Source organism: Pleuronectes platessa, chromosome 7 (genome assembly GCF_947347685.1).
Source record: "Pleuronectes platessa chromosome 7, fPlePla1.1, whole genome shotgun sequence".
Lineage (NCBI taxonomy): Eukaryota > Metazoa > Chordata > Actinopteri > Pleuronectiformes > Pleuronectidae > Pleuronectes > Pleuronectes platessa.
Window position 1 is genome coordinate 3,405,877 of NC_070632.1, and position 13,743 is coordinate 3,419,619.

Consider the following 13,743-nt stretch of genomic DNA (forward strand, 5'->3'; position numbering starts at 1 on the left):
GCTGCTGTTCAGTATTTCAGGTATTTCCTTCCCTGCAGTGATTGTCATGTGCAGTGTAGGTCTCCTCGAATACAGCAGCCTGTAGGAGGAGAGGAGAGGCGGGGCCAGGTTATAGGGTTTGTTTTTAAGTTTTAAGAATCAGTCGCCATTTACTTCACTTATATTGGATTCTGCTGCAACGCTGTTTACTCCTGAAACTCCAGACACACACACACACACACACACACACACACACACACACACACACACACACACACACACACACACACTTCTGTGAACTTTCCCTTTAACGTCGAGACTTTAAAATGTACAGAGAAACACAACAGTTCAAGAATGTGTGTGTGTTAGTGTGTGTGGTAGTTCCAGCTGTCTACCGATAGGGGGCGGAAAGGCCAAGCGGTTAATGGGGTGTTAGTGATGAGGGTGAAGATCAGGGGCTGGACTTGACTGAGGAAGAGGAGGAGGAGGAAGAGGAGGAAGAGGAGGAGGAGGCTGGTAGTCATGCCTGTCTCCTCTGATCCGTTCTACACACCAGAGACCACGCTGCTCTGACTCACGCGCACACACTCACCCAGGACTCCTCGTGGCTGAGCCCGGCCGGCAGCACGCTACACACCGGACCCGCACGGAGGCAGCACCGACCGGAGGAAGAGCTCCGGGGAAGCGGGCAGCGCATTGAGGGAGAAGCGACTGGAGAGCAACGATGTCGGGGCTGAAAAAGAGGAACTCGAACTCCCCGGTGGACCGGGAGGAGGACCCGCACGTCACCCAGAGGATGCTGTCCCCGGGCGGGGAGAAGGGGGACGCCGGCGCGGGGCTCGACGACAAGCCGCCCGGGGAGGCTGCGGGCGCGGGGGGAGCGGAGGAAGAGGTCGGCCTGAAGAGGACCATCACCCTGGTGAACGGCGTGGCCATCATCGTGGGTACCATCATCGGCTCCGGCATCTTCGTGACCCCCACCGGCGTGGTGCGCGAGGCCGGCTCGGTGGGTCTGTCCCTGATCGTGTGGTCGGTGTGCGGGGTGTTCTCCACGGTGGGCGCCCTGTGCTACGCGGAGCTGGGGACCACCATCTCCAAGTCCGGGGGGGACTACGCCTACATCCTGGAGGTGTACGGCTCGCTGCCCGCCTTCCTCAAGCTGTGGATCGAGCTGCTCATCATCCGCCCGTCCTCCCAGTACATCGTCGCCTACGTGTTCGCGACCTACCTGCTGAAGCCCGTGTTCCCCGACTGCCCGGTGCCGGAGAACGGGGCCAAGCTGATCGCCTGCCTCTGCATCCGTGAGTACCCGAGCCGAGCCGAGCCGAGCTGCCCGGGGTGATGCAACTTCATGCATCCTTGTTGATGCTGTGGCATGCATCCATGCATTCACACACGCACATGGGCACACGCACACTAGACGGTTATCATACTTTCTTCATGATGATAACACATGATGAAAGATACACAGACAGACGCTCACGCACGGACACACACATTACTTGTCTGTGCCACCTGCAGTGTCAGTTTCACGCACACGCGGGCATCGACCACGCAGTGATGAAAAAAGGCGCGTTGTTACATCAGCAGGATGCTGCGGTGTGTCATCACTTTGTTCAAATCACCTTAGCATCATTTCTATATTTACTTTTATGTGCTTATTTCTTGAACATGCTTTGTTCCCCATTTAATATTCAATGGTTGTTTTTAGTTATATACATATACTATACATAAATACTTATTTAAAATGTGATTCGTTTACATTTCTCTTGATATTTAATGGATATGTTAAATTTAATATTTATAATAATAATATTAAAGCAATTTTATGTATGCAACACTTTTCAAAAACAAGATACCAAAGTGCTTCAATTAGATTTTTGTGTAACTCAAAACAATTCAATTCACTTAGAATTCATATATATATGCAAAGAAATATTGCATATTTTTATATATATACTTAAATATAGTATATATATATATGCTAAATACTTTTACACCTTTTAATGAGTATGCTTTATTTTTATTGTGTCTTTGTAATAAATTGTCTGTGATGGACAAACCTGAGAAAAACTACAAAATACATATCAGTTCAGAAACAGGTGAAATCTTCCCATTAAATAATAATTCACATATCACAGGTTATTAAATGTTCACATTCCATTTAGCTTTGATCTAAACTTGAGCTTTAACGAGACATCCAGGAAATATAATGAATATATTAACAATGTGTAAAATTGAAGAAAAAACAGTTAATAGGAGCTCAGTGTAGAAGTTCACTTCATATAGTGTCGGTTGCCTGATTGTGTGTCACAGGCTCCTTGTGTGTTGTTGTGTGTTGAGTCTTAACAAAACTTAAGTCTGGATTATTAGCAGCTTTAGCCTGTTAGCACCAGTCTTTACCCGCCACACACAACAAGTGTTCCCCCACCAACCAACCCCCCCCCCCCCCGCACTCCATCGCTATATGAATACATGATGCACATCGTAGAGGCTGTTAATGTGTGTGTGTGTGTGTGTGTGCATGTGTGTGTCTGTGTGTATGTGGTACCAGCCAGTAACCTAGTACCTGATCTTCAGATTGACTCTAAAGTCTAAATCCTCACGGAGACCACATGACCGCGGACCAAGAGGATCGGCTGTGTGCGATTGTGTTAGTGTGTGTGTGTGAGTGTGTGTTAGTGTGTGAGTGTGTGTGTGTGTGTATATGTGTTTGTGTGTGTGTGTGTGTGTGTGTTTCATGAGGATTGCCCACTTTAGGAGGCCTGTGGAGTGGACAGTGGGGTGTGTTGAGCTGGGAGCCAAATTGCTCTCGCTCTCTTGCACACACTCACACACACACACACTGACACGCACACTCACACGCACACGCACTCACACGCACACACACAGCCTCATAGGTCTATTCCGGTGGTGGTCATTGTTCCGTTTGACCCATTTCTTTTGGGAACTCGTCGGTGTGTTTATATGTTCACATGCCAACATGCACATGTTACTGTTCATAAGTATCCCAGAGTATTTGCCAGTTATGTCCGTTCATGCCGACATGTGAGTTTGGATGCCATGACTGTGTGTGTTCAGCCCTTTACTGTACCCTCTCTCACCCTCTCTCTCCCTCCCCCCCCCCCCCCCCTTTCTCTCCCTCTCTCTCTCTCCCCTGGTCTTTGTGTTGCTCTCTCGAACACAGAGCCTCATTGTGCTCCAGCTCCTTCTTCTGTTGTGGCTTCGACCTGATTTAGGAGCTTTGAAGGAGACCTGCTGCGTTAGTTAATCACTTTTAATGGGGTTCAGGTTCAGGGGCCATTTAAACAACTCTGTGTGTGTGCGTGTATGTTGTGTGTTGTGTGCGTTAAAGACACAGGGATCTGGTGCAAAGGATTTTATTACCTTGTTTTCTGAGATCTTCTTCAGCTTGCATCGTGGTGTGAGAGCCACTAATACACACTGACACACACACACACACACACACACACACACACAAACTCGTCTATGTTCAAGTAGAAAAGTTGTGTTCAGTAAAACATTTTAAAAGCTATTTTAACATGTGTGAAATTACAGAGTGTTCTATATATGGAACCTTAAAGAAATATTTGCCAGGAGGATTTTGTTCAGGCTGTGCCTCCTTACATGGTGTCGTGCACACGGAGAGAAGACACTGGTGATGTGTGGTAACTCAGTCGAGACTGAAAGATATGTAGAGAAGAACAAGGATAAAATAAACAATGACCTCAAAGGATAAGTGGTAGATAATGGATGGATGGATGGACATTAAATTAAATTAAAAATTAAATAAAATCCATCCGAAGCTGTGGGTCAGCGACAGAGAAACACACAATCTGCCTTAAAGCTTTGAAGCTCAGCTCTTTGAGAAGATGTTCTGATCATTAAAAGACAGTTTAGTGATGTTTCTTAGCTGATATTAACCGTGCATAAGTTGAATAAAGAGCTGATCTCACTCTGTCTTTATTCTCTCTCCCCCCCCCCCCCCCTCTCTCCTGCAGTCCTGCTGACCTTTGTGAACTGCTACAGCGTGAAGGCGGCCACCCGAGTGCAGGACTTCTTCGCCGCAGCCAAACTTCTAGCGCTCGGACTCATCATCATCATCGGCTTCGTCAGGATCGGCCAAGGTACCGAGCCCAAGCCCAACACAGACACACACATTCACCAGGTCACTGCTCGAGATCCCATCACTCCCAGCAACACCAGTACCACAGCTTTCCACAGTCAAAAGTAAATGGAACATGAGTGCTATAAGATAATTGAATGAGCGTCCGTGGGGGGCCAGGGATCGAACTAGCAACCTTTACGTTAGTGTGGACGACCCTCTCTACCCCCTTACCCACAGCCGACCCTCCCACCCAGCAGCACACAGCCCATAGACTCAGATCTGAAAACAGGAAGTCTCAATCAGATAATTCAAATCTCTCACATGCAGATAACGTTCTCTCCATTAAATTATTTGGATGCGGTCAATTAAATAAAACTGAAATCTAAGGTAGTTGAGCTGTAACTGAGATTCTGAGTAATCCAGGCGACTATGATGACTTAAGGAGTTTTCCCACTAGGACCATCTTATTGAACCCTGTTGCTGTTGTTGTTGTTGTTGATGCTATTCGAGCAGCGTGGAGGCAGAGCAGTCGTTGTTTAGCTCCCTGGCGTCGGGCCGGAGCCTCATTAAGGTCACAGGACGTTGTGAAGTGAAAACCAGGAACAAGAGGACGGAGTAAAGAACCCAGACGGATCCTTTCATTCAGAAATCCACTCATTAGAAGTCGCACAAAGACTGAAGCTGAACAAGCAAGAAGTCCGTCCACTGGAGCTTTAATGAGGGGGGGGGGGGTTAACACAGGCAGGAAGTGAGCTCAGGGATTAAAAACCCTGCCCTCCAGTGGAAGACCTCCTCAAACTGGACTTTGGGGGTCACTGGTTTCATGCCCAAGAGATTACACGACTATGGTTCAGTCCTAAATATTGAAGTTGATATAATACCTTTCCTCTCTGGGACCGACAATTTAAAAAACCCTTTTAACCACGTGTGTGTATCCCCCTGCTGCCTCTGTGAGTTTTTGTGTTGCTGCTTCTCTGCAGTGACTCTGTCGACTGCTGCGTTTAATTATAGTCAATCACTGATCTAATGACATGGAGAGAAAGAATTGGAGGGGAACCGAGCGCGGGTGCAGAGATTGAATGATGAGGCGAGAGCAGCAGAACCAGTCTCGCTCTGTGAACGTTCCTCTTACCGCTCGTCTCCGCCCTGAACTCCAGGAACCAGGGTTGTGCACGTGGAGCAGAAATTCCTGTTTGGGATTATGGTGCCGTGCTCATGTGGGCATCGTTTTTCCATGAGTGAGTTTTGGCAACTAAGTAAACGCCGTAGAAATCCATTGCTGTCGTGATGACAAAAGTCGTGTTCAGTCATGTTCTGCAGAGTTTGCACGTGAATCATCATGTGACTTAGAGTTTTAGGTGTGTTAGCCTGGGGGGGGGTCACTTATAAGATGTAATAATAAACCCTGAAGCAAACTGATGTTCATTGATTTGTAGCATGAAGCTGATAACGGCCTCATTTTGTTAGATTTTTACTCAGTTACAAAGTTGTGTGTAGTTTTTAAAGAGAGACATCTTTCAAAAGACTGAGGGACGATTGTGTTGAGCAGCCGACTGAACTGGTAACCAGTGTGTAGAGCAGCCGACTGAACTGGTATCCAGTGCGTTTCCTCTGTCTGGAGCATGGAGCTCACTCTTGACCTCTTGACCTCTTGACCTTACACCTGACTTTGACCTTCTGAAATGTTTTCCTGACGGTCTCCGTTTAAATTGAACTACAACATCAAACCTTCAGTCTGGATGGGATCTGCAGGGATCTGACACGACCTGAAACTAATTTAAAACAACTCAAATATATATATTATACTGTTAAAACGACCAAGTAGTTTAATTCCCCAAAGTAAAACAAGAGCTGAGAGAAAGTTCAGCTCAGGTTTTGGAATCAAAAGAAGAAGAACCTGACTAATGCATTGCCAAAACTATTTTCTGATATGAAACAACAGTTTTGCAACTTTTACAACGAAGAAAAATGAATCAGCAGAAGCTTCAGTTTCTCACGTGTCAATAACAGGAAGTCACGGATTATTCAAATTCTAAACAACTTCTTATCAAAACTGTATATATTGTTTTGTGTGTGTGTGGTATCCTGTTGAGTTGAAGAGCGTAACAATAAGCCTGAGCTGTAACCGCACCGCCTCTAGCAGCTTCCTGCTGATCTCTATCCACACGGTGTAATATCTGTTTAGAGGTGACGCTGGATCACAGAGACGGATTCTGCTCATTTGTAAAAAACCAGCTCCTGCTAAACCTTTGTCATCACCGTGCTTCTGATAACTGTTTATGTGAGACACCTCAGATTATCCAGATTTAGACGAAGGCCCGAGCACGTGGCTCAGATTACAGCAACAAGCTCAGCTGTCAGGTCGGCTGCTGTCTGCCACTTAGAGCGGCAAAAAAATAAAATACAGATTTAATATCCCGAACAACCGGTGTAGCCAGAAGCAGCGCATTGTTTTACCCTTGTGTGTGTGTTGTGTCTCGGTAACTCATAAGGTCTGAATCTGCTAGTCTCAGATTAGAGAGCAGGTTAATCTGATTAGCTCCAGTAAACCCTGCTTTCTGTGTGTGACACCTGTCCACGGGGTTCAGAGGAGCAGGACACCCAGACGCTGATTGTCTCTTGAACAACAAACGACTCAAACTCTCCACTGAGTCGCTGCAGCTTCATCTCACAAACCCCTGATGCAGTGATTTCCCTCTCGGCGTCTTGTTCTTTATCTGACACAGTTTGTTCAACACAAACACTGACACACATTCATACTCACACACCAGGATCTTCTGGTGGTTTTTCCCACAGCTGGTTCCCTCGGAGCTGCTCTGTAATTAAAGGTGTGTGTTTGTGCAGTTGGAGGGTTTCCACGGAATCAGACATCGCAAATATCCAACTGAGCTCAAACCGTGGTTCTCCAAGAAAAACCAGAGAACTCCAAACGTGTCCGTGTTAAGATGAGGTCGAATCTGATGCACTGTCTTTTTGGATTTAAGAAGTTATTGATTGTTTGAGAGACAAATATTTAAACATTAACAGGCGTACAAGACATTAATTGGTTAATTCAACATTTTGGGAAATGCACATCAGTGCCACAGGAGATTTTCTGGGTCAGACGTGGTCACAGCATCCGGCTCGGGGAATCAGTGTTTGAGAATTTGGTTCACCGTGAGTTCACCAGTAGCTCTTGAGTCACGTTGCCTTTTCCAAGTTCACATCTTCGTCTGCACGTGTGGCTCCTCTTACTCATCCTTAGATACTTCATAGAGATAACAGCAGTTTCACGAAACTTCCAGCAAAATGTCTGGAGTGCGGGTCTGAAATCACTTTATACAGAATGTGTGTGATTTGATATAAGTGCTGCCTTATGATGTTTATGTTGCTTTTCACTGCTGTAGACAGTTTGGTTAAATTTAAGGGAGTGTTAATTCAAACAGGGTAATCTAGAGGCAGGGACTTTCTTTGCTGGAATGTGAGCACTTAATATGTGTGTGTGTGCATATTGTATTTTGTGTGTCACTTTCACTGCCTAGCACTGGTATCATGTGACCAGCTGATCACAGCTCGGAGAGTTTCCTGGTGGAAGGTGACGGAGGAGAAAGAGGAGAAGCTGCAGTGTGAAAGAGTCGAAGTGAAACACAAGCTCTTCTTCCTCTCACTGTGTGAAGTACAGACTGAGCAGAGCTGAGGGTGGAAGGAGGAGAAGATGAGAGCGGAGGGTTTGGTCCTGTTGTGTAGCGGTTGTGGGTCATTGTGTGACGGTCATGTGAGTTTTCAGGGTAACAAAACTCCCTCTTTCCATCCAGTGATTGTTCCCACAAGGTCTGACTGGAGGAAAATGACCTGATTTAACATTTCAGTGCACAGCAGAGTAGAACATGTTTGTCATGTCAAGAAATATTCACATGTCAAACCTACTTTAAGTGTATTTTGAAAGTTGCACGATTTAAAAACGCACAATTTAAAAGAAGGTGAAAAAAGTCCTGGATCGGTCCCAGATTTTAATGAGTTCTTTCTTGGCCCGTGTCCCAACACTCCACCAAGTTCCATGGGAATCTGTTCAGTAGAGTTAGTGGGATCCCGCTGAAAAACTAAAAGAACAATATTTTCAACAATAGAGGAGTCAGCGTTATTATGAGAAATATGAAAACATCATGATATTTTAACTTATAGATCTGTGGAGAGTGTCGGTAGAAGGAGCAGCAAAGTGTGCACAGATGTTGTAAGTGCATGAAAACACAAGAACAAACGACACTTCAGCTTTTAACGTGTCAAACGTTTCTACATCATACTTTATTCACGTTCCTGTCAAACCTGATCCTTTTCTATTTGCTCTTTATCAGCTAAATATTGGACAGAGGTGTCAAAGTTCAGTTTAAACTTATAAAGTCAAGAGCAGGTGTGACCAGTTGGCACCGATGATCCCGACCACACCCACCAGGTGAAGTCTGTGTACCTCTGAATCAGACTCGATGACTTTCAAGCATAAGGAACCTCTTCTACAGCCGGGACCTTTTGAATCAGTTAAACCGGGACCCAGGCGCCTCCAGGGCCGGGTAGCGCCCCCTCCTGGCCGGCGTGGGGAGCAGTGTCGGTGTCTCAGGACGCTGTCTCTCCGATTTTAAAGATTGTCAAGACAAGACAGACAGCGCAGTAATCAGGCGTTTCCCACACTGCACAGTGGCTTACGACTAAATCTCCCAGTACCAACACTGCCTGGGGGCTGTTGGTTTAGCAACCGGCGCTGTGTCTGAGAATGTGTGTGTGTGTATGTGTGCTGTGTGTGTTGTGGGGTTCAGGTCCGACAGGAATGTGGTATAAACCAGCAGAAACCTGGAGGTCAGACAAGACGAGCTAAATGTTGTAAATCCTCAAAATGGCAGAGAAGTCATCGTGCCCCCCCCATGGCCTCAGGTTGATCCTCAGTCTGGGTCAGTGACTGAGCGTCTCAGACTCAGCTTGATTAAATTCTACAGGTCTTCACTGATCCACTCGCTGAGACGGATTTAAGCGGAACGTTTGGCCTCTGCCCCCCCGACGAAGCCTTGATGGTGGAAGTTGGTGTTTGTTGAGTTAACACAGATCTTTTCTTTTACCTCCCTTCACCTCTTTAGTTTGTTTGTTAACAGGATTAGAGGCAAAAACTACGGAGAAGTCCATGAAACTTGGTGCAGGGATGAGACACAGGCAGAGAAAGAGCCTGTTGCATTATGGGGGATCTAGTTATTTCTGTCACTTTTTTTCCATCATGAGATTGAAAGATTCTTAAGACTTTCTCAGAAGTTCTTAAAAACCAGAGTTTATCTCCAATATTCATTAGGAAACTTTTAAAACATGAAAGATTCTAAACAGAGTTTGGTGGATTTGTTACTGCAGCAGCTCTGGGTCAGGAAGCAGAGGATCGTGGGTAATATCCAGCGTTCAGTGGGACGACGCAGTGATAGACTCTCACCACGCGCTGCTGCAGGGGGCGCTGTTACTCAGTAAAAGTCACAAAGTGCTGCTTTAACCCCAGTTTGTCCCTCTGTGTCTTCTCGTCCTCTCCAGGGGACACAGACGGACTTCTTCCAGAAAACTCCTTCGAAGGATCCAAGTATGAGTTCGGAAGCCTCGGCCTGGCTCTGTACAGCGGCCTGTTTGCCTACGGTGGCTGGTGAGTCATCTGATCACATCACAATATGATCTGATTTTAATTCGTGATTAATAATGTGTGTATTGTATTTATAGTTATTTTACTTTCTCTGTTTTTAAGCCATGTCTCTGAGCAAACATATTATTATTATACATCCCTGGTCTAACGGCCGTCCCCTCTGCTTCCAGGAACTACTTGAACTTTGTCGTTGAGGAGATGATCGACCCTTACAGGTGAGTTTTAACTTACCACATTTAAAAACACAGCTCTGGCTCTCGGGCCGATGATCTGCTCTGCGTCAGATCCGTCAGACTGTTTGCTCGTCTTCCTCAGGAACCTTCCTCGAGCCATCATCATCTCCCTGCCCATCGTCACCGTCGTGTACGTTCTGACCAACCTGGCCTACTTCACCACGCTGACCCCGGATCAGATGCTGAACTCGGAGGCCGTGGCTGTGGTGAGTGCCGCCGTCTTTGTTTGAATTATTATTATTAATAACAGTGCTCTGCTCATGGAGACTTGAGTCGTCCTGCAGCAGACACAGGATCAGGTCCGGCCACAGGATCAGGTCCGAGCACAGGATCAGGTCTGACCTCAGGATCAGGTCTGACCTCACGATCAGGTCCGACCACAGGATCAGGTCCGGCCACAGGATCAGGTCCGAGCACAGGATCAGGTCCGACCACAGGATCAGGTCCGACCTCAGGATCAGGTCCGAGCACAGGATCAGGTCTGACCTCAGGATCAGGTCCGAGCACAGGATCAGGTCCGAGCACAGGATCAGGTCCGAGCACAGGATCAGGTCCGACCTCAGGATCAGGTCCGAGCACAGGATCAGGTCCGAGCACAGGATCAGGTCCGACCACAGGATCAGGTCCGACCTCAGGATCAGGTCCGAGCACAGGATCAGGTCCGAGCACAGGATCAGGTCCGGCCTCAGGATCAGGTCCGACCTCAGGATCAGGTCCGACCACAGGATCAGGTCTGACCTCAGGATCAGGTCCGACCTCAGGATCAGGTCCGAGCACAGGATCAGGTCCGAGCACAGGATCAGGTCCGAGCACAGGATCAGGTCCGACCACAGGATCAGGTCCGACCTCAGGATCAGGTCCGACCTCAGGATCAGGTCCGGCCCTTCGCTCCACCGTGTTGCCAGCAGCTGATCCACATCCCCTGTGAGTCACTACAAGTCAGGAGCAGGGAGAATTTGGGCAGCGAGCTGGCGATGCTTCCGTACTCAATTTAAAATAAGATTATACTTTATTGGTCTCACAAAGTGGGAGTTTCCAGAGCAGCAGCAGCAAAGGGGAAATAAGAAAATAAATATTAGACGAGGAGGAATGTGAAACTAGCAGTAATATGTAGGAACAGGATCGTACAGAGTAAGATATTGATTTCCTGTGCGTGTGGTGTCTTGCAGGATTTTGGAAACTACTACCTGGGTCCGATGTCCTGGATCATCCCCGTGTTCGTGGGTCTGTCCTGCTTCGGGTCGGTCAACGGCTCCTTGTTCACATCCTCCAGGTAACATGTCCCACTCAAACACAGCTCATGAGAAAAACCACGTTTTATCTGTTGAGAGTGAAAACTGCCTCAGACTCATCCCTCTGTCCGTCCTCTCCTCCCTCGCAGGTTGTTCTACGTGGGCTCTCGGGAGGGTCACCTGCCCAGTCTGCTGTCCATGATCCACCCGACCCTGCTGACCCCAATGCCCTCACTTCTGTTCACTGTACGTTCTTCTTCTGTCACTACCGAGGGAGTGAACAAATCTCTTTAGACACTCTTAGAACTAGAACCCGACTGATGTGGGTTTTCTTGTGAGCGGTGTCGGTGGAAGTTCTGTGTCGTGCATCAGACAGAACCTGGAAGTGAGAGTAAGAGGTGTAGACGGCAAACTGAAGAAGAAGGGATGAGACAGGGAGGGAGGGAGGATGAAGGGATGTAGGTGGGGATGAGGTAGAACGGGGAATGCTGAAGGGAACTGAAAAATGTAGAGAACCTCCAGATTCAAAGTGTTATCTGTAATCTGTGATGCTGTTTTCCTGTGTTGCCTGATTCCTCCTCCCTCTCTTCCTCCAGTGTTTGATGACGCTGCTCTACGCCTTCTCCAACGACATCTTCTCCGTCATCAACTTCTTCAGCTTCTTCAACTGGCTCTGCATCGCAATGGCTATCGTCGGGATGATGTGGCTGCGCTACAAGAAGCCGGAGCTGGAGCGACCCATCAAGGTGTGTGTGAGAGGACAGGTCCGGTTCAGATCCCGGGACATGGACAGATGGACACTGTCGCTCAGAGACAAGTGGACGATGAAGTTTGGTCTTCATCTCCATCGACTCCCACTCGAGTTTGCTTTGGCGACAGGAAACGTTTGTGTGTGTGTGTTTCCCCCGAGCAACAAAGATCCATTCAGCGCAGCCCGGATGAATAGAGACTGATCTCAGATTAAAAGACAGAGGCCGAAGCTGGATGCTTGTCAGCTGGTCTCCAGGCCTGCTGGGTGGTGGTGTGTGCACGTGTGTGTTTGTGTGTGTGTGTGTGTGTTTGTGTGCGTGTTGGTGTGCGCGCAACAGGAAGAGCACAGTGTCTCCTGACTGAACCACTTGCTGCAGGACTCGCACCGACACACAGAGGACCATTGTGCCATTGTTGCATGTTTGGATGTGAGGGTGTGTGTGCATGTGTGTGTGTGTGTGTCTCTTATTAGAGCCGGATTGGCCACCATTAAACTCCTCATCCGCTCGCTTGCATGGCTTCATTTGTTGGTCAGAGGCTGGATCTGTCAGGGCAGTGAGGTGGAAGAGGCAGATAGATCTATTGGCCCAGTGCTCACTCTGTGTGTCTGTGTGTGTGTGTGTGTGTGTTTGTGTGTGTGTGTTGGCTCACTGTCTCTCCGCTCGTTCACTCGCCCTCTCTTCTTTCTCTCTCCTTTCTCTGTCTGTCACATTCCTGCTGTTCACCAGACTCAGAGCGTCGCTGCCAGAGATTCACTCGATTCCTTTGATTAATTATCGTCCACAGTAACGAGAGGGTTCATCAGAAACCAGTTTAACGACTGGGACTTGAAAATACCAGATGAGAGATTCCTGTTGTCTCTCGTCTCTGTAGAGTCTCCTCGTCTTTCAGCCTGTTGTGGTTTTCTAAGAAACTGCTTCTTCACGCTGTCGACTCACTCTCTTCCCACAAGTGGCCGCGGCTTGGTTCCACTTTACAGCCGAAGAGAATCACATTCTGAAAACTGGACGTCTCTTTCATCAGTGTTGAGATCTACAGTGGATGGACACATTCAAAAAGAAGAAACTAAGAAACCGTGGCATCCATCTTCTCATCCAGCTCTTAAAGTGGATTGTTTCTGTTCCTCTGGTGAAGAGAAGCTGTGGTTTCTTCTCTTTGAACCCATGAACCTTTCATCTCTTCCTCCTGCAGGTGAACATCCTGCTGCCGGTGAGTTTCGTGCTGGCCTGCCTCTTCCTCATCGTCGTCTCCTTCTGGAAAACACCAGTGGAGTGCGCCATCGGCTTCGGCATCATCGCCACCGGCGTGCCCGTCTACCTGGTGGGCGTGTGGTGGAAGAACAAACCCAAGTGGCTGCTAAATGCAATCGGTGAGTCTGGTCTCCACTCGTGTGTTTGAAGTGTTGACGTCACCGGGCATTGTGGGTAATCCTCCATGTCCTCTGTGTTTTACAGATTCGACGACGGCCTTTTTCCAGAAGGTGATGGAGGTCGTGCCTCAGCACTAGTGGAAGAGCTCGCCTTTAACTTCAGCCAGTGGCCTATCAGATCCAACGAACAGTGATCTCCACTGACTCCCTTCACACACACACACACACAGACACACACACACAGACACACACCCTGTCTGCAGGGTGCTGATAAGGACCTAATGAAGACGGGACACGTGCAGATTACTGTGGCCACCGCGTCTTTTCGGCCTTCGACTAATTTGTCTTTGTCTATTTTGTTGCTGACATTTTTTGTGGTTGTTTGTTTATCGCAAACTATTTTTAGTCACTAACTTTCCTTCGTAGGCGCTTTT

The 13,743-nt window shown here is 47.7% G+C and overlaps 1 protein-coding gene across 1 annotated transcript; it reads left to right on the forward strand.

Moving 5' to 3' along the window:
• The first annotated feature begins 221 nt into the window (after window positions 1-221).
• slc7a5 (solute carrier family 7 member 5) lies at window positions 222-13,543 on the forward strand. Its single transcript, XM_053427589.1, has 10 exons — window positions 222-1,280; window positions 3,981-4,106; window positions 9,623-9,728; window positions 9,896-9,940; window positions 10,041-10,164; window positions 11,128-11,231; window positions 11,340-11,436; window positions 11,787-11,936; window positions 13,132-13,309; window positions 13,395-13,543. The coding sequence occupies exons 1-10, from the start codon at window positions 704-706 to the stop codon at window positions 13,445-13,447; spliced, it is 1,560 nt and encodes a 519-aa protein (XP_053283564.1). The 5' UTR covers window positions 222-703; the 3' UTR covers window positions 13,448-13,543.
• The last annotated feature ends 200 nt before the right edge of the window (window positions 13,544-13,743 follow it).